A 20,823-nucleotide genomic window follows, 5' to 3' on the forward strand; every position below is an offset into this window, starting at 1 on the left:
TTGATTTTATTTTGGCTTTGTTTTGGTTTTGAGAGAGGTCCTTATGATTGATCAGAACCAGACATGTTTACTTCATGTCTGTACTTTCCAGAGGAAGGCCGGCAGCAGTGCTAGAGGAATGGCAGGCTCTCATTCTGCCCAGTGCCCTGAACCCACACAGCCCATGAGTGGCAGAGGAGCTCAGAAACACCACTTCTGCATTAATTCATGCATTTGATAAATAACGCTTGGTGCTCACCGTGGTCGTGCCCCAGCAAAGTGTCCATGTCCATGACATAACAGTTGGAAGGCAGAGCCCCGTCCTCCAGCTGCCCACAGACTGAGGAGTCTGCTGTCCCATAACGCCATCGTCCACCAATGGAAGAGCTGCATGCACAGCAGAAGTGGCCAGCAGGAAGAGAGAGAAAGAGGGCAAGTGGAATTAACCAGCAGAGGGGCAGAAGGAGGAGAAGGAGGATGCTCCCAACAAAGATGTGTGAACATGAAAACACCGTGTTCAGGACCACGATGGTCTTAGAAGCTGTCAAGATCAGGACGAGTCCAGTGGTCCCCCCGTCTCAGCTGATCCTCTGTCATGAGTCGAGTCTGCTTGTGTGTTCTTCTGTGTCTGCGGCCCCAGCAGCAGCCCATGTGCCTTCAGGGCTAACCTCAAACCCCAATAACACATCCAGGCAAGCCATCAACCCATTCTTCAGAAAGCGGGGGCTAAAATGCAAGATGTTTAAAGGTATTTATTTAAGAGGTAATTTTACTTCGTGATGTATTTTTCCAAATGTGCCCATTCTGGTTTTCAGCAGCTCAGATAGCTGAAAACCACAGTTCAGTCTCATTTGCAAGAACTGTTAACACCAAAAGCCATTCCCTCTGCAATGCAGACACTCTGTAACAAAGGATGAGAAGACATTTCCTAACCGCTAGATTTCTGCCTGGGTACTTCACCCAAGGGCTTGCCTCAGGATCCAACTGGGAAAATATAAGGATATTTATTTTGGTTTCTGCTGCCGTCTGTGACCTGATACTGCCAGCAGATCTTTTATTTTTATTTTTTTTTTAAAGTAAACACCTGTCATCCCAATACTGTCCCCAGGGTCTTCAGTGGCCTGCTGGAGCAGGACCATCTGCTGACAGTAAGTGTGGGAACAGTGGAGGTGTGGGCTCCTGCCTTTTAATTTAGCTTCAGAGATGAGCAGGTGAATGTCTACACGGAGCCATTCCTTCTGAAGGCCAGCTCTGCTTGACGAGCTGAGTAAGAAGCCACGAGTTAATGATCGACTACAAACCTCTGCAGAGGATACGGTAGAGGCCAGCGATAGAAGCTGTGTTGGTTTTTCCCCCATGGCTGAAGCATGCTGAGAACACAGAATTAGCACGAACCCAAAAAAAGCTTCGTAAAAGTTAATCACTGCAGACAGCACAAGCCAGTCTGAGGATGGCTCCCAGCCCAGCCTGGCGTCCCTCGCAGGGGGACCCAGGGAACCGCAAATATTTTTACAGGCAGCGAATGATGATGCTGGAGACACACAGTCATCGGGGAGAGGGACGTCTTTGTTTCTGGAACTCTGTCCAGAGCCTAGACCCTTAGTGTCGCACTGACCCTTATTATCACTGTTATTGGTTATCAGTGATCAATACTAGTAACTCATGTTTATGTTCTTTGTACCGTCTGAAACCCTTCCAAGCACATCATTAGCGGTCATGCTGTGAGATGGGTGAGACTTGTAGAGGAGACTGAGGCACAGGACAATGAGAAGCTCGAGGTCGCTCGGTGATCTGGCAGCACGTGGGGTGTGCCCTGAACTTGGCTGTTGTGTGTCCTGGCAGGAGCAGAGGGTGGGTTCCGGGTCTTCAGGCCACTCTGGTCTTGCCCACACGTGGAGTATTTGCAGAGTATGGCGCAGAGAGTGGTTTGGCGGTTTGGGAGCTGTAGGCTGCAGGTCAGGGCCTCACAGCACAGGTGTCTCCTTGCAGTTGTTGCTCCCATTGCCAGTAGCGAGATTTCTATCCTTTTATGCCTACATTATATACACCAGGAGCACTTCCCCTTCAGGGAACGCAGCACGGACTCTGTGCGATGAGTCATCCCCCTTTGGTTTAGCAGCTTTTAAGTCCACGTGCTTCTTCCGTTGGACCCACCTACAGCCGGGTAAACTGCAGGCACAGTCCTGCTCCATGAGCCACTGACCTGTCACACCCATCCTGACGCTTTGAAAATCGTTTTGATTCTTCCTGCGGCACTTTCCATCCTGTCTTCTGGTCTGCATAGTTTTGCGTTACTATTTTAGGAATAATCTATAAATGTGCCCTTTGCCTTATTGGAGCGTATTAATTCCAAAATGCCTGAAGCCAAAACTGTCTGCAGAAGGCAGATGTTAGGGTCTGAGACCCCAAATTAGCACCTGTTTCCTATGTCATCACCCAGTTTTCTGTTGCTGTCTCTGTCCTCTTCTCACTTAGCTGAAGGTCTTTAGTATAAATAGAATCCTGATGGGCCTCCTCCGGGCTTCCTCACGTGCGCTTGTTTCCCGTGAAATTCGTTTCAGCACTGTGGCCACACTGTGTCATTCTGACATCTTGGGACAAATGAGATGATTTTAAATGTGCTTGTGAATTTGATCATGAGACTGCATTCTCTCTCTGTCGGTTTTGGCATGAATTATCCCAGAGTCTCAGGAAGGGGGGATCCAGGGTGGAATTGCTAGTGTCTGTCTCGCCAAGCTCAGAATCCCAGGTGAGATGCTGCTGCTGTTTCACTCTCAACACAACCCTGCCTGCAGTGATTTACATACAAAGCAAGAGGCCAGATGACTTCTCCCCCAAAGCCTCAAACCCATTCTTAGGTTTGCATATGGAAAGAAAAAGCATACATAGTAATAACACATATTAGCACCTTCCAAATATTTACGTAGCATCAGGAAGACATTGATCGATTGGCCTTTAAGATTGCTGCAAGCCTCGAGGAAGCCGTCCAAATGGCCAAAGTGACTGACTCCAGTTAGCCCCAGGCGGCCTGCACAGAACCTCACTGCCTGGCCCAGACCAGAGTGAGAACGCAGCAGCCTCCGGCAGATGGGGCATGGTGGTCTGGAGCCCCAGTGAACAGGCTGTGTTCACAGCCACAGTTGGCACACGGACCCATGTTACGGGGTGGACAGTTGCCTGAAGGCTCCTGCAGCACAGAAGGAAGGCCCTGGCCCTCGGCAGGCACTGGGTCCACTCTCACATGCATGCCTCCCTCTGGTCTTGCTGGGGTCTGTGAGCTGAAAGCCTAGGCTCACAGCCGAGGGGTGGAAAGCACGGGGAAAGCAGAGGCCGGCTTCCTCCTGCCGCCGTGTGAGGAGGAGCTGTTGGTGTTGTACAAAAGTGCTGCGGGACCACCTGGGCTCAGGACCTCCTCACTGGGCATCCCGGGTGACTCCCAGCACTGGGCTAGGCACAGATGCGGCAGAGCACAGGGGACGTCTGAGCCCCGCCACCAGGCGCAGTGTCCTGGGATGGAGGGAACGGCTACCTGACTTTGCAGCAGACACTTCGTATTAAAGGAGTGGGATGGCCTCAGCCCAGAGGAGGTCACAGCAGTACCAGTGCTGGGCTGTGATCTGACTCAGAAGGCGGGAAGGTGACAGCCTCTGGGCGTGAGCCTCCTGAGTCAGGGTAATCAGAGATAGAGCCTGTGCTTTCCTGGACAGCTTGTGTGAAGCGAGGCTGTGGTGTGTGCCCCATGGGTGGATGAGGAGGGTGAAGGATGTGGCCTGCAGGAAGCCAGGCAGAGCCTGCAGCCCCGCCACACTGGGGTTTCCATGGGGAGGGGAAGAGGTTCCAAGGACAGTGGCCAGTCACCTCAACATCCAGTCCTCCTTGAAGAAGCTGGTTGACGTTACACTTTCGAGGGTTGGAGCAGAAACAAGACAGGAAGGGTGAGAGAGAGAAGGAAGCAGGCAGGGCCAGCGTCTCCCACCTTCAGCCTGGGCGGCAGCTGTGCGATGCTGTGTGGTGGGGCTGTTATGGGTGGGTGGGTTCTGCACACCCTGGCCTCCACCCCCTGGGATCTCGCAGCATTCACACAGGTGTGGCCCCCAGCGGTGTCTTTGGGCACTGCCAAATGTCCCAGTGGGGGCAAAACCCCTCCATGAAGAAGCACTGGGCACCAGGCTCTGGGGATGTTTTATCAGAGGCTGTGGCGGGGTAGGGGCAGGGGTGGGCAAGATGGGTCCCCAGGGCGATGGAGGAAGAGCTGGCATGGAGGAGAGGAGCCAGAGGGGCCGTGTGGGCCCCTGCGTTCCAGAGCTAAATACTTCACAGTAGAATTAATAGTGACAACCAGTTTGTATTTTATTTTGTTTTTAATGGAAATCTCTTGTGTAAATAAATTCCTCCTCATAATAAAAGCAGGCCTGGCTCTGTGCTGGATTGAGCTAGCGTGTGCTCTCTCTCTTTCCATCTCCCTCTCTTTCTTATCCCCCTCCGCCTCCCTCTCTCCTCCCCACTCCGTCTCTTTCTCCCCCGCCCCCTCTCTCTCTCCCCCTCTCTCTCTCCCCCTCTCTCCCTGTCTCTCTCTCTCTCCATCTCCCTCTCTTTCTTATCCCCCTCCCTCTCTCTCCCCTCCTCCCCACTCCATCTCTTTCTCCCCTGTCCCCTCTCTCTCCCCCCCCTCCCTGTCTCTCTCTCTCTCCATCTCCCTCTATTTCTTACCTCCCTCCCCCTCCCTCTCTCTCCCCTCCTCCCCACTCCATCTCTTTCTCCCCTGCCCCCTCTCTCTCTCCCCCTCTCTCCCTGTCTCTCTCTCTCCATCTCCCTCTCTTTCTTACCTCCCTCCCCCTCCCTCTCTCTCCCCTCCTCCCCACTCCATCTCTTCCTCCCCCACCCCCACTCTCTCTCTCCCTCTCTCCCTGTCTCTCTCTCCATCTCCCTCTCTTTCTTGCCTCCCTCCCCCTCCCTCTCTCTCCCCTCCTCCCCACTCCATCTCTTTCTCCCCCGCCCCCGCTCTCTCTCTCCCTCTCTCTCTCTCTCTCTCTCTCCATCTCCCTCTCTTTCTTATCCCCCTCCCCGTCCCTCTCTACCCCCTCCTCCCCACTCCATCTCTTTCTCCCCCATCCCCTCTCTCTCTCCCCCTCTCTCCCTGTCTCTCTCTCTCTCCATCTCCCTCTCTTTCTTATCCCCCTCCCCCTCCCTCTCTCCCCCTCCTCCCCACTCCATCTCTTTCTCCCCCACCCCCGCTCTCTCTCCCCCTCTCTCCCCCTTTCTCCCTGTCTCTCTCCCTCTCCATCTCCCTCTCTTTCTTATCCCCCTCCCCCTCCCTCTCTCCCCCTCCTCCCCACTCCATCTCTTTCTCCCCCGCCCCCCCTCTCTCTCCCCCTCTCTCCCTGTCTCTCTCTCTCTCTCCATCTCTCACCCTCACTCGCTCTCACACAGAGGGAGGATGTGATTTTGACTTAAGTAGGATTCTTAATAGCCCGGCTCTCAGGACTCTCTGGGTAGCAAACGAGCTGCACCGGCCTGTTCGTGGCACCCGATGGCCTGGGCGTGCCCGCTCAAGAGACTTCCTCGGGCAAGCACGTGCGTCCAGGGAGATTATTCCCACCTGTCCTGTGCCTCACTGCAGAAAGGAGCATCTTTTCATTTCTGAAAATGGCTTGAAGAGTAACTCAGTGCCTAATGGAAACTATGCACCCAGGGCAGGAAATGGCCAAATAATTCAGGGCTGAATTCAATCCTGTTTCTCCTCTGATGGCTCCCATGTGCACGCCCTGAGCTCTTGTAAATCAGGGCACATCCTGCTGCCTGATAAGCCCCCATGGGAGCTCAAGGGCGTCCGTTGGCACCTGGCCCTCCTGCAGTAGCTGTGGGTCCTGGTTGCTGACCTGGACTCTGACCCAGGTGCTCCCGGATAAGCAGAGCAGGGTGTGCCCCAGGTGGGACCCAGACGTCAGATGCCCTCCTTCCTCCTCCCTCCTCCCTCCTCTCCCTTCCCATTGGGCCTCATCGGAGGAGGTGTTGAAATTTGCTTTCCAATGTCCTTGAGAGATGTAGAACAGGTTTCAGCTGGAGTCACTATGTCCATTTTCCAGAGCTGCATGGCCATGAGGGTCCCTGACTCCAGAAGGTCACGCACAACTGCCTAGGAGAGGACCCCAGGCTGGATGTTTTCCGCGAACACCACGGGGACCCTCGCTAGGCAGGATTAAGGAAACCCCGTGCTCAGTAGGGGCAAGAACCCAGCCTGGCCCTGCCCTGCCGCTGCCCTACCAACTACCAGGCTGGCCCATCGGCACACTAGCATGGCCTGTGCCTTCTGTCATCAGGGTGATTTGACTAAACTCAGCGTCCTCTACTGAATCTGCCCAGCTCAGCCTTCTGGTCAGGCCCCAGGCCCCAGCCCTCCCTCCAGTGCCCCTCCCCCTCCCCACTTCTCTCAGCACTAGGCTCCCCCAGCTCCCCTGTCTAAGCACCACCTACAGCATCACCCACCTGAGGACCACGCCAGGTTCCAGATACCTGTGTGTTGTTTCTGTACATTGAATTATCCCAATAGAATGTGGTGTTGCCCTAGAGGATTGGAAACAACACATCTCAGCTTTGGAAAGCTGTGTCAGGCCGGCAGCTCTGAGACCGGAGCACGGAGGGCTGTGGACTTTCTGTGCCTTCTGTCCAAGGTCCTGTTTGGGAAATAAGTTTGGGCCCAGAGGGGCCCGTGGGTAGGGCTGGTTCTCTGAAGATGCAGGCGTCCTCCTGTCAAGGAGCCTGGGCACCCTCATTCTGACCCCCAAGGCAGGTTTCTGGCAGAGGTGCCAAGGCCCCCAGAGCGCAGGCCCTGAGACGCTGGCGAGAGAGCACCCTGGGGTGGCTCTGGGTCGGCCGTTGTTACAGTGTCCCGCAGAGCTGAAGTTCCATGGTGCTAGCCCCAAATTCCCAGGGCAGGGAGGAGAGAGCCACACAGCCTCTTCACTGCCGTCCCCAGTGGGGGCAAGTGGTGGCTGTCCTCTATGATTTTACCTGGAAAAAAAGATTCTACTACCAAGAAGAAACTAGAAAACTATTGCCCTAAAATGAAGAACACTTGGCATGTCCCCAAACCCTCATACCTCAAACTATGCCTTTTTGACATCTTTCTATAATACATAGTTATTGTTTATGCTATATTATCTATAATACTACACATATTCATATATTTTATATGTCATCTATATTTCAGAGTATTTAGAAATCCCTTGTAACCCACAAGGCCAATGCAGTCTGTGATAAGAACGTCCTTCCCTCCCCACAGCAGGTTTCTCTGTCCCCAGTGTTCTGTGGCATTGTCTGTGCATTCTCAGTGCCCTGTCTTGCTTTCCTTGTATTAATAGAAGCTGTTCCGGAAGGAGATCAAGCCACCATTCAAACCAGCAGTGGGCAGGCCTGAGGACACCTTCCACTTTGACCCCGAGTTCACAGCACGGACTCCTACAGGTGTGTGCCACAGTGGTTCCCTCTGTCGGTGGCTTCTCCCACCTGACCACTTAGGGACTGCTATCTAGGAACAAGAGATTCCCATGCTTAAGAATTGTTTTCCTGGAAAATAACTGTCCATTCTGTTTGGTTTTTTGTTGTTGTTGTTTTCTCTGCTCAGTGATAAAGATTTAAGTGATAGCCCCAATTCTCTGTTGTTCCCTACGCAACCTCCACCTTGGAAATGATGAAGGTGTCCTATGGATTCTCTTATTGCAAGTCACCAGTCCGGTTACTTCCTGTGTCAGAGAGACACACAGCAAGAGCAAGAAGAGAAACTGGAGGCAATTAAAATCCCTCTTTCAATTAAAGTGCATTTACAGAGAGGGAAGGCTGTCAGTTATGTGTGTAGATTTGTGAGCTATAGATATTATTCATGCAAAAAACAGAAACCCATTTGAAAAGTTGTATCGGCTACTAAATAGCATAGCAAATGGATGCATAAATTTGGTCTCCTGGTGTGTCTGAAATTACTCTTGGGGTCTAGTAAATTTCATCAGAACTCGTCAGCTCCCTTTAAAAGTTATCTTTTTTGGGATATTAATGAATTAAAGTTTGCTTTTTTATATGGTAATTATCCTGGTCTGATAGCACTGTCATAACGAAATACTATAGACTGGGTGGTTTAAACAACAGTCATTTATTTTCTCACAGTCTGGAGGCTGGAAGTCCAAGTTCAAGATACCAACAGGGTTGGTTCCTGGTGAGGGCTCTCACCTTGACTTGCGGACGGCTGCCTTCTTGCTGTGTCCCCACATGGCCTTTATTCTGTGTGTGCAAAGACAGCAAGATTGATCTCTGGTGTCTCTCTGTCTTCTTACAAGGACACTAGTCCTCTTGGATTCGGGCCCCACACTTTTATCCTCAGTTAACTTCAGTTATTCTCTTAAAGGCCTATATTAGTCTGTTTTCACATTGCTGATAAAGACATACCTGAGACTGGGCAATTTACAAAAGAAAGAGGTTTAATGAATTTACAGTTCCACAGGGCTGAGGAAGCCTCACAAACATGGCAGAAGGCAAGGAGGAGCAAGCCCTATCTTACATGGATGGCAGCAGGCAAAGAGAGAGCTTATGCAGGGAAACTCCCCTTTTTAAAACCTTCAGATCTCATGAGACTCATTCACTATCATGAGAACAGCACCGGAAAGACCCGCCTCCATGATTCAGTCATCTCCCGCCAGGTCTCTCCCACAAACACATGGGAATTATGGAGGCTACAAGATGAGATTTGGGTAGGGACACAGAGCCTGAGATTTGGGTGGGGACACAGAGCCAAACCATATCAAGGTCTTGTCTCCACATACAATTACACTGGGGGGTAGGGCCTTAACATTTGAACTTGGGAAGGACATAATTCAGTCCACAACACTAACAGTATGCTGGTTATGTACAAAACCATCCACAAGCTCCTTCTGTAGACATAAGCGGGACAAGTCCTGAGAGAGCCGGTGACCAGGCTGCATTTTGGATCTACAGGGATTTGCTGTATTTTTTCTCACTACTTTTGAATCTGAAATTTTCTCATTTTTTAAAAGATAATCAGGAAACAAATAGATGGTCAACCACAAAATGTCAAGTAGATGAAGTTAGAGAATCCACTTTGTTCCTCCAGATTCAGGCTGTTGGTGAAATCCCTGTTTCCCATACCCAGATGAGTACATTGAGGTGGGTGTGAGCTTGTGCAGATAGGGAGGGTCGTGGGGCTTTTAGTGGGACTTTTGATGGGCCTAGGCCAGCTCCTGACCCAGGCTACATTGGTACCAAGAACAGGAAGAAAGCTGATTCCGGGCACTGTTAACTAGGGAGTCATGCCACTGACTGTTCAGTTACTTCTTTTGGGTCCTCCTGCAGTCCCCAGGTAGAATTAAAACTGTCATTGTAGCTTTGGTGCATCACTGATTCGTGATGTAATGAGGCTGCCTTGGAAAACATTTCTGGGTCTGCTCTCTCCAATAAGTGATTGTGGGATTTTCCCCTCACCCCATTCTCAGCTTCCTTAGAAAGTATTTGTGTGTTGGGGTTGGTCCTTCCCATTGACAAAATTAACCCAGTTCACAGAACAGGATTACTTTTCAGTTTCTCAGTTTGAAAAGAAGGGGCAGGATTCGGGGATTCCATCCTGACTCTGCCCACAGGTCACCCAAGCAAGTCATGATATTTCTCAACCTATTGTTGACCTGAATGTAAGAGGAGCTCAGAGGCAATTAGGTCTGACCACGAGATCATTGTCCCTGAGTCCACAAGGACCATAGGGTCCCTAACAGAATGCGCACATGTCCTCGTGAGGTGCTGCCGTGTGGGGCTGTGTGTTTACAATGTGGAAAGAAAGCCTATGTTTGTGCTGCTTGGTAAGAAAATGTTAATACAGTCGACTCTAATATTCACATGGACATGCCTTTTATCTTATCCGTGAAGAATTTAAACCCCAACCTAGTTGGCCAGTGGAACCAGAAGCTTTTTTTGAGCATCTAGAGAATTCCGTTTTATTTTAATAATAGCCTGAGGAAAACGTAATTAGACACATTGTACTCCAATGCCATTCAGAATTGGCTTTTTTATTCCTTAGTGTTTCCAGTTCTCCAATCAGTTTCACTGAATTTATCCCACCACCGTTTGCCTTTGAGGTAGGTAGTAATTGAAGTGCTAAAGACACATTAAACTCATTATGATGTGTATAGGAGGGTAGGATTTTCTAAGCATGTGAGCTGGGCACATGGCTGGGTGAATGAGCAGCTGTAGAAATGTGACTCTGAAGCAATGGATAAGCTACAGATCCTTTACTGGACACACAGTGGGAATTTCTTGTAGTTAGGCTTTTTGTCTTTTCTTAAACTTCAGCCAGTGCTCAAGCTGGTTTCTATTCCCTGATCACACGCTGGCTGCCCATTGAAGCATGCCGCTTAGCCGGAGATGCCAATCTAAGATTTAAAACTGGTCAGGCAGACTCCACACACCAGGAAATATCTACAGGACCATGAGAGATTATTTGTAATTATTGTAATTCTACATCTCCTTTTATCTAACTCACATTTTTGTTCTTCTTTAAATACTGTGCTGAAAATCAGCATCCCTCAGGTGATTATAAAGTACTTAAATTCTATTTAGGCCACCTATCATTTCCTCACTAGCTAGCCACAACGACCAAATGTCAGCCTCGTAACTTTCAGTGAAGACCCACTTGGCCTTCAGTAGATTGCTGTGACTCTTACCCTTTCCACAGGCTCTCCTTGGTCTGTGTGGGGAGAGGCATGAGTTCTCTGGCCACGGAAGGTTGTGGCTGTGTCTTCCATGCCTCTTGGTTGGTTAGAAGACATTACTTACTGGAATTACAGATTCCCATTCACCAATGAAACTGTATCTGTCCAGTTAACGTGGCCTGTGCCCCCACCCCGCACACACTCCTCCACAGGCTGTAAATTAGACTCCCAATCCTTGCTCAGCACTTCACACTCTGTGGTTCCTGTGGATTCCCTAGAATAAGCTCAAACTCTGAGTCTAAGTCGCTAAGGGAGGACATTAAAGTGCCTCCAGGTTTGAAGATTTCTTAAACCATGATGTAGCCATGTGTATTTCATTTTTCCGGGGGAGAATCTGCGGCCCATGGTAGCTCAGGGGATCTTTGGGAGGAGGCAGACCTCAAAGCCAGACTCTGTGCAGAGAGCAAACCCGGCGTAGCAGGAGCGCCGCCTCCTCCAGCTGCTCCATGTAGTGGAAAGCAGAGCTGCTCAGAAAGCCCAGAGCTTCTCTGCCGGGTCACACGCAGAATTTCAGTTTCTAAAAACCACTCAGTGTGCCTTCGGTTTTTTAATGACATTTTGCTAGTCTGGTGCATTGGAAGTTTATTTCCAAACACAGCCAACTCTGGTCACTTTAGTCCAGGGGTCGTGTGGGCATCTACCAGGGGTGACTGTGAAGGCCCCTTTGTTGGCCCCTTTGAGGGCCGACACCTGGCTCTGGCTGCCTCTTGGTTCAGGACACTGAAGGTGAGTGCGGGTCCATGAAGCTTCTTACTCCAGGAAAAGCACCAGTGGGGTGCTGGGTCATCCGTCTGCCCACGGCCTCGCCCCCACTGGCACCAGAGGCCCACATGGCTTGGGGCCTGGCTCCTGGGCTTTGGAGCGGCTGCCCTCATAACTGTTGCCTCAAAATATGATGCTAAGAAACAAAAAACATGTTCTCTGCAGCTGCCTCCCAGCGCCACACACCTGCCGCACTGTGAGGAGATAAAACGGAACTAGGTGCACTTTTTTCCTTTCAAAGTACAGCAACTAAAAGAGGAGAGGGGGAGAAAGTGCTAAGAGGCAAAGGCCTGCAGGTAGAGAATTCTAGAATATACAAATACACACCTATACATACATGGAGTCTTAAAAGATATATAAATAAGAATGTTTAAATTTTTACATATGTGTGTGTTCAGGAAAAATTACATATTGTATTTTCATATATTATAAATGTACCTATTATATAATGTATTATAGTATTCTATTTTAATGTAATATATATTCTATTTTAATATATTAATCTATTCTGTTATCCTATTCTATTTATATATATATTAATATATATTTAATTTTTTAGATAATGTTTGGATTCTTCATATTGTTCAACAGCTTTTTGCTTTTTTGAATTTGACAAACGATTAAGAAGCCATGTCTCTGTCAGTCCATGCGGCTGTGGCTCCTTCTGATAGCCCTGGTCTCACGGGCAGGACTCACACAGCAGTCATTACAAAGCATACTGATAAGATGGGCCACTGTTGAGCATGACCGTGATTATTTTAGTGAGGAGTATTTAGTGTCTCCTTTTTCTTTTCTGTAACATGTATCACTGAAACAGACTTTTTCTACATTTATGTCTAACTACTTTGGGATTTCTTTGTTTGCTTTTTTGTTTTGTTTTGTTTTGTTTTGAGACAGAGTCTCGCTCTGTCGCCCAGGCTGGAGTGGCGTGGCTTAGTCTCGGCTCACTGCAACCTCCACCTCCCAGGTTCAAGCGATTCTCCTGCTTCAGCCTCCTGAGTAGCTGGGATTACAGGCACCTGACACCATGCCCGACTAATTTTTGTATTTTTAGTAGAGACGGGGCTTCACTGTGTTGGTCAGGCTGGTCCTGACCTCATGATCCGCCCACCTCAGCCTCCCAAAGTGCTGCCATTACAGGTGTGAGCCATCGTGCCCAGCCCATTTTATTTTTTATTTATGTAAATGTCAGAGGTACAGATGTAGTTTTGTTCATGGGTAAAGTACATAGTGGTGAGGGCTGGGCTTTTAGTGTAACCATCACCTGAGGAGTGTTCATTGTACCCATTAAGTAATTTCTCATCCCTCACCTTCTCCCACCCTTCCATGTCTCCATTCTCTATCCCTCCATGCTTGACGTCCACATGCAGACATTATTTAGCACCCACTTATGAGTGAGAACATGCGATGTTTGACTTTCTGTGTTTGAGTTGTTTCACTTAAAATAATGGCCTCCATTTCCATCCATGTTGCTGCAAAAGACATGGTTTCATTTTTTTTTATGACTAAATAGTATTCCATTGTGTATATGTACCACATTTTCTTTATCCAATCACCTGTTGATGGACACTTAGGTTGAGTCCATGACTTTGTGATTGTGAATAGTGCTGCAGTAAGCTTGCAGGTGCGGGTGTCTTTTTGAGACAATGATGTCTTTTCCTTTGGGCAATGCCCAGGAGTGGCATTGCTGCATCGAATGGAGTTCCATTTAGTTCTTTGAGAAATCTCCATACTGTTTTTCATGGAGGTTGTCCTAATTTATATTCCCACCACCTTTCTCCACATCCTCACCAACATCTGTTATTTTTTTTGACTTTTTAGTAATAACCATTCTGATTGATATAAAGTGATACCTCATTGTGGTTTTCATTTGTATTTCTCTGATGATTAGTGATCTTGAGCATTTTTTATATGCTGTTTGGCCACTGGCCATCTGTATGTCTTCTTTTGAAAAATGTCTATTGATGTCCTCTGGTCAATTTTTAATGGAGTTATTTATCTTGTTGTTGTTGTTGAGTTGTTTGAGTTCCTTGTAAATTCTAGATATTACTCCCCTGTTAGTTGCGTACTTTGCAAATATTTTCTCCCATTCTGCAGGTTGTTTGTTCATTCTGTTGATTTCTTATGCTGGTCTTAAAAGACTTTTTCTTTTTCTGCCTTTTTTTTTTTTTTTGAGATGGAGTCTCATTCTGTCATCTAGGCTGGAGTGCAGTGGTGCGATCTCAGCTCACTGCAACCTCCACCTCCCGGGTTCACACAATTTTCCTGCCTCAGCCTCCCGAGTAGCTGGGATTACAGGCATGCACCATCACACCCGGCTAATTTTTAAAAATATTTTTAGTAGAGACAGGGTTTCACTATGTTGGCCAGACTGGTCTCGAACTCCTGACCTTGTGATCCGCCCACCTCAGCCTCCCAAAGTGCTGGGACTACAGGTGTGAGCCACCACGCCCGGCCCTGAAAAGACTTTTGAAGTGTTTGCTTAGACCCATGTCCAAAAGAGTTTTCCCTAGGATTTCTTCTAGTATTTTCATTGTTTCAGGTCTTTCATCACTTAAGTCTTTAATCTCTTAGTTGATTTTTGTATATGGTGAGACATAGGGGTCCAATTTCATTCTTTTGCTTATGATAAACTAATTTTCCCAGTATCATTTATTGAAAAGAGTGTCCTTTCCCCACAAAGTTTTTGTCAACTTTGTGGCTTTATTTCTGGGTTTTCTATCCTGTTCCATTAATCTGTGTGTGTATTTTTATACCAGTACCATGTTATTTTGGTTACTATATCCTTGTGATATAAATGAAGTCAGGTAATGTGATGCTTCTAGTTCTAGCTTTGTTCCTTTTGCTTAAAAGTGCTTTGGCTATTCAGGCTCTTTGTTGGTTCCATGTGAACTTTAGTATTGTTTTTTCTAATTCTGTGAAAAATGACGTTGGTTTTTTGATAGAGATTGCATTGAATCTGTAGATTGCTTTGGGTGATATGTTCATTTTAATGATATTAATTTTTCTGATTTATGAGCATGTGCTGTTTTTCCATTTGTTTCTGTCCTCTACAATTTGTTATTACCGTGCACTTTTGAAAGTAATTCTGTAGGATAAATTCCTAGATGTAAAGTTGTCTTCAGAGGACATGCAAATTTTAAAATTAGCTTTGAAAATTACCAATTGACTTTCCAAAAGATTATGCCAGTTATGCTCCCTCCTACAATTATAAGAGTGTCCACCCCCTAGCCAAACCCAGATGCGATTGATTTCTTTCATTTTTGTTAATGCATTAGGCAAAAGTGTTATCCTATTTAAATATGTGTATGCTCACTCCTTACAGAGATTGGGCATCTTTTCATGCCTGTGATAGCTGTCAGAATTCCTTCCTTTGAGTATTTTGCTCTTTTCTCATTGATCTCTGGGAGCTTTTGGGCATAGAGAGTTTAGCCTCTCATCTGTTATGTATGATGCAGATTTTTTTCCCCACGAGGCATTTATCCTTTTGTTTTTCTTAAGATAAACTTGAAATGGGATCAGTCTCACAGCAGTCATGCTTTTGAACACAGATCTTACAGAGATCAGAAAAATCTTATGGAAGGGAATTCCTCCTTTTGTACTCTGCCTTGCTGTGGACAGGAGCAACAATGCCCAAATGTCCTTGAAGAGCAGAGCACGTGCACAGCACACACGCAGTTATGCAGCTGTGGGCACAGGGTGGGACCTGTGGAACCTAGAGACCAGACGCTAAGGATACAGGATTCATGTTCACTGACAATTCCGTCCTGAGGTCACTGGTGCCTTCTCAACTGAGTCTGGAGTGGGTAGGGGTGGAAGACGGTGGTCAAGAATATAGAGTAAATTCAGAAGTTAGCAAACCAAAAGATGCCATCAATGATAATCCTAAAGATTTTGTCCTGGGTATTTTTGCCATTTAAAAATCAGATCATTAGCACGACCCAAAAGAAAGTCATTTCATCTGGTTCAGCATTTCTACATGTCTATTTTACCTTTTCCTCCAACACAGGCATACACCACGTGCACATACACACACATGCACACATGAATTGCATACACATACCACATGCACACACACTATCGCTTCACCCCAGGGTCACCCAGCTTTCATGGCATCTGAACTCTGCCCCTGTCACCTGCAGACTCTCCTGGTGTCCCCCCGAGTGCAAATGCTCATCACCTCTTTAGAGGATTCAGCTTTGTGGCCTCAAGCCTGATCCAGGAGCCCTCACAGCAAGATCTGCACAAAGTCCCAGTTCATCCAATTGTACAGGTAACTGCGTTTGCCTGCAGTGGGTTGGGGGCAAGAGGGCACTTGGATGATGGGTGACTCTGGTGTTCCCTGTGACCTCAGTCACCCAGGGGTTGGGTGCTTAGGATGGGTGGACTTTAATCACCAATTCTTCTTCCCTCGCACTTCCCATTGTTCTGAGTGTCTGCCATGATGGTCCCTCGTGGTGGTCCCCCATGGTAGTCCCCATGATGATCTCACGTGGTGCTCCTTCATGGTGGTTCCTGTGATGGTCTCACATGGTGGGCCCCCATGGTGGTTTCCAATTGTGGTCCCTGTGACGGTCCCCATGGATACTCCCCGTGGCAGCCTCCTGTGGTGGTCCCCATGGTGTTCCCTGGGGTGGTCCCCTGTGGTGGTCCCTGTGGTGATCTCCCTGGTGGTCCCTATGGTGGTCCCCGTGGTAATCTCCCTGGTAGTCCCTGTGGTGGTTCCCATGGTGGTCCCTGTGTTGTCTCCATGGTGGTCCCTGTGGTGGTCTCTCATGGTGGTCCCTGAGGTGGTATTCATGGTGGTTCCCATGGTGGTCACTGTGGTGGTCTCTGTGGTAGTATCCCATGGTGGTGTCCATGGTGGTCTCCCTGTGGTGGTCCCTGTGGTGGTTCCCATGGTAGTCCCTGTGGTAGCCTCTCGTGGTGGTTCCCATGATGATCCTTGTGGTTGTCCCATGGTGGTCCCCGTGGTGGTTCCCATGGTAGTCCCTGTAATGGTTCCCATGGTGATCTCCCTGGTGGTCCCTGTGGTGGTTCCCATGGTGGTCCCTGTAGTGGTCTCTGTGGTGGTCTCCCATGGTGTACTGAGCCCTTGCTCTTACCCTACTTGGCATTTGTCTTAAAGAGGGAAGGTAAAGCCCTGGGAAGAATGTCACTATGGTGTCTATGGCCAGAGACTGGAGCATCTTCCCTGTGTGGAGTCCAGCCAGGACCCTAGGATAGCAGTTTAATTTGTGGGTATCATTTTCCCATGATGAAATGTAATCTTTGGGAGGTCTTTGGAAGGTGATATTTTTATAATGAGTTTCTCGCCTAATAAATGTAACCAGAATACAGAGAATTCTAAGGGATTTAACTTCATTAAACTTAATTCTAATTGTGATTAAACTTATTTAAAAATTAAGTCCGGGTAAGTTGGATGGCATTGGATTTCCATCCTATTTCCTTCCCTGTGGCCTTTGGAGAAATACGGGTGTGGAAAGTGGACGTTGTGACAGAGCAGGCTGCCATGGGTGGCTTTCTGTCTCAGTTCAGAGCGGGTGGGTGCGGTTCCTGTATGCAGGTCAGAGCAGGTTGTGACTTGGACACTATGGAGTCAGATTTCCAATGAGATGTTTCCATCCAGAGCCTTGCTCTGCACACAGGCACTGGAGCCACACACCCAGTAGTTGCCAGCACTTCCTTTTCACTTTCAGATTCTCCTGCTCTCAGATCTTTGTGAGAAACATAGCAGCCAGTGGACACAGAATGGCCTGGTGTCTAAAAGTTAAGAGTCATAGCCCAAGGAATCAGAGAAGTTGGGATTTAGGTCGAGAACATCACTAAGTAACTCTGCAGCCTTGGGCAGGGGGACCCTTGAGCTCCCGGGCTCCAGACACTCAGGTTCACAGTTGGCACCTCTCTTCGCCCCACGTTCTGTGTGCGTGTAGCTGCCTCATCCCCTCGTGTGAGGGTTCCAACAGCTCTTCTTCTCTCGGTCCCTCTGCAGCAGTTACACGGAAACAACATCCACTTCACCGATGGCTACGAGATCAAGGAGGACATCGGGGTGGGCTCCTACTCAGTGTGCAAGCGATGTGTGCATAAAGCCACTGACACCGAGTACGCTGTGAAGGTAAGGCAGGCTGCTGAGTGCGCAGGGCTATGTGTGAGTGCAGCGCGTGGGAGCACGTATGGTACGTGGGAGCACGGAGCATAGCAGGGCCCTATGTGGGTACAGCGCGTGGGAGCACGGAGCATAGCAGGGCCCTATGTGGGTACAGCGCGTGGGAGCATGGAGCATAGCAGGGCCCTGTGTGGGTATAGCGCGTGGGAGCACATATGGTACGTGGGAGCATGGAGCATAGGAGCATAGCAGGGCCCTGTGTGGGTATAGTGCGTGGGAGCATGTATGGTACATGAGAGCAGGGAGCATAGGAGCACAGCAGGGCCCTGTGTGAGTGCAGTGCATGGGAGCACATATGGTACGTGGGAGCACGGAGCATAGGAGCATAGCAGGGCCCTGTGTGAGTGCAGCACGTGGGAGCACGTATGGTACGTGGGAGCACGAAGCATAGGAGCATAGCAGGGCCCTGTGTGAGTGCAGCGCGTGGGAGCACGTATGGTACGTGGGAGCATGGAGCATAGGAGCACAGCATATGTGCTCGTGTGCTCAGCTGTGCAGTGACTCCAGCAGGGACTCCTGAGCCTGAGTGAACATCCTCTCTATTTGCCATTTTCCAAGCTCTGATATGATGGAGTTCAGTTTGCTTTGATATGAGGTCACCCATTAAAAGGTAGTTTTGCAAATCAGGAATATTTTCAGTCATATCCACCACATAGGGACTGAGCACCTCTCGTAGCTTTGTATATGACATACACCAAGAGAAAAGTTTTGGGGTCCCAATCTTTTGAGAAAATAGAGTTGGGGAACAGGTATAGAATTTGGCAAGGAAAGGAAGGAAAGAAAAGAGGGAGAAAGGAAGAAAATACTTTAAAGAAATAAATAAGCTTATATTATTCACAACAAACTTTGGCAGAGAGTTAATGGTTTTACTCCCAACCGTCAAGAACAGTGTAGAGAAACAATTCTTTATAACCCTATTTGGCAATCTCTACATAGTAACTTAAGCTTCTGTAATTGTTGCTGTTTAAATATTTGATCTGGCAATCCAGAATACCAGTTTCTAGAGATTTTTGGTTAGTAAAATGTAGATTAAGGGTAAAGCTTCCTGCTAAAATCAGAATCAAATTTATATTTAAAAAAAAAAGATACATTGTACATCCTCTCTAAAAGACAGCAAGAGACACTTGAAACTCCCCCCCTTTCCAGTGGAGCTGAACCCCAGGCTGTCGCAGAGCGAGGTCCCAGCCTGTGCTGCCATCGTGACTAGGACCTGCCCTGCTTACCCAGACACGTCTGTAGCACAGGGTGCGACACTTGCCCTTCACAGAACATCTGCCCAGCCAGCAAGTAGTATAAAAAGAGTAATTTTCATCAACTGTGATTCTTCTATACACTGAAAAGATTGTTCAAAATAATGACGACGTTGAAACGACCCAATCCCATCCTCATTTGCCCAGAGCTCCACTGAAATTTTGTGAAAACAGGTATTTCAAAAGAGTGGATCCTCAAGCATATTCACTGGGAATGCCTACCGTGTTTCTTGCACTGGGAAAACGCTTTGCTGTCACAAACGATGCCAGCCAAAAAAAAATCTCAGGTCCCTTGATTTTGTTTGGGTCGAGAATTTATGGATTATTGACAGATGTATCTTCAATTTCTCAAACAAAAAAGAAAGTTTAAATATGGAGAAATAATCAATTTGTGATTTGCTCCGATAGCATCTCTGTGTTTAGTCTGCCCAGAGTCTTGAACACATCCAGGAAAGGTGAAAGGAAGGAAATAGATCATGATTTACAGTTCCTGGAACTGTAATTGGGTGGAGACTGCAGTGAGCATTACTGTCATGGTAGAACGTCCACCCGTGGTGTGAAGAGCAGGAGAAAACCAGGTTTTGTTATGAAGTGGTTGCCTCTGAAGCCTGGGGCGCGCAGGCTTCATGCGTTTCTAGGATTTGGATTGTTGAGACTGGTTTGTCCTGCTCCTCCATCTCCTTGGGAGAGTTTTTTAAAGGAGAACTTAGATGGGCACCTACCATTTGCATATCCAGGTGCTGTTCCTGTGTCCCGATGTTCCAGTGGTGAAGAGTAGACCTCTATTCTGCCTTAGACAAGAGAATTTCACTTGTATTTTGAAACATATTTCACATATGCTTTGTAAGCCTATATGGGCTCCTTGGAATTTTTTTCTGTCTTGGTCATTGCTCACAGAATTTCTTTAGATTGTTTATTGGGTGACAGCAATCCCAGAAACAATCACTGCTTCCCAGTGAGCTCAAAGAAACAAGCCTGTGGGTTGGTCAGCCCAGCAGCCTCGGTGCCCTTCTAGAAACAGCCTGCTACTGTGAGGTAGATCAGCCCCCGTTTTGTGCCTCTGCAAGTAAATCCCCCAGTGACGAGGCGATGGTGTGTTTTCTCCTAATATTCCCATATCCAGCTCTTATATAGACGCTGTCTGAATTCAGCTTTGTTACACGGCTTGTAATTCAGTCCCTCAGTCCTCAAAGATCTTGTTGAGGTCAAATTCTGTGGAATTTCAGCAACAGCTCTCGAGAAGCCAGACACTGTGACTGTGGCCGATGGTAGAAGAAAGAGCCTGGTCTTCCTGTTTCTCTTTCACAAACCTTGAAGTTCCCTGGACAAATTTGGCCAGTGGACATGGCAGGGATTTCCCTTGTCCCTTCTGAGACTACAGTGGGTCATAATGTGTGGTCTGGAAGATGCATAAATTAACCAAGCACGGGAAGGTGCAGCCCCATGAAGGGCCCCGGACTGTTCAGAGAGATGTGGCTCATGGTCCAGAAGGTGCCTGTGACCAGAGCCATTTCAGAAGCACGTTTCAGCTGGCCAAGGGAGTGGCGACAATAAGTTCATTTATCTGTAGGTAGACATGGTTTAGATTTCCTCCCAAGATGAACAAGTTGACATTTCTGTGTAACGAGCTTGTTAATTTAGAATGGACCCGCTTGTTACCAAAACTGCTTTGACCCAGTGCAGGGCACTGTGCGGTTTTGTTTTCAGCATTTCCAGGTGGAATGTAGTTGAAATACCTTTGGCCTTCGTATCCACTGACTTGTTCATGAGAAGCATCATTCCCACCTATTGACGGACAGACTAAGAAACAGCAAAGTTCAGTGACTTCTAACATGACCCAGAACTAACCATGTGGCAGCTGGTTGTCTGATATGTGAGTTGGATCTCAGCTCAGCAGATG

The 20,823-nt window shown here is 48.1% G+C and overlaps 1 protein-coding gene across 6 annotated transcripts in view; it reads left to right on the forward strand.

The window, feature by feature from the left end:
* RPS6KA2 (ribosomal protein S6 kinase A2) overlaps positions 1-20,823 on the forward strand; it is a 452,505-nt gene that overhangs the window by 398,359 nt on the left and 33,323 nt on the right. For all 6 annotated transcript variants that reach the window (XM_008007794.3, XM_008007793.3, XM_073022282.1 and 3 more), the window contains 3 exons: positions 7,341-7,443; positions 15,647-15,777; positions 17,497-17,622. In XM_008007794.3, the coding sequence (XP_008005985.2) occupies positions 7,341-7,443; positions 15,647-15,777; positions 17,497-17,622 (360 nt within the window). The remainder of the gene's footprint in view (positions 1-7,340; positions 7,444-15,646; positions 15,778-17,496; positions 17,623-20,823) is intronic.

This window comes from Chlorocebus sabaeus, chromosome 13 (assembly GCF_047675955.1).
Source record: "Chlorocebus sabaeus isolate Y175 chromosome 13, mChlSab1.0.hap1, whole genome shotgun sequence".
In the NCBI taxonomy this organism is placed as follows: Eukaryota; Metazoa; Chordata; class Mammalia; order Primates; family Cercopithecidae; genus Chlorocebus; species Chlorocebus sabaeus.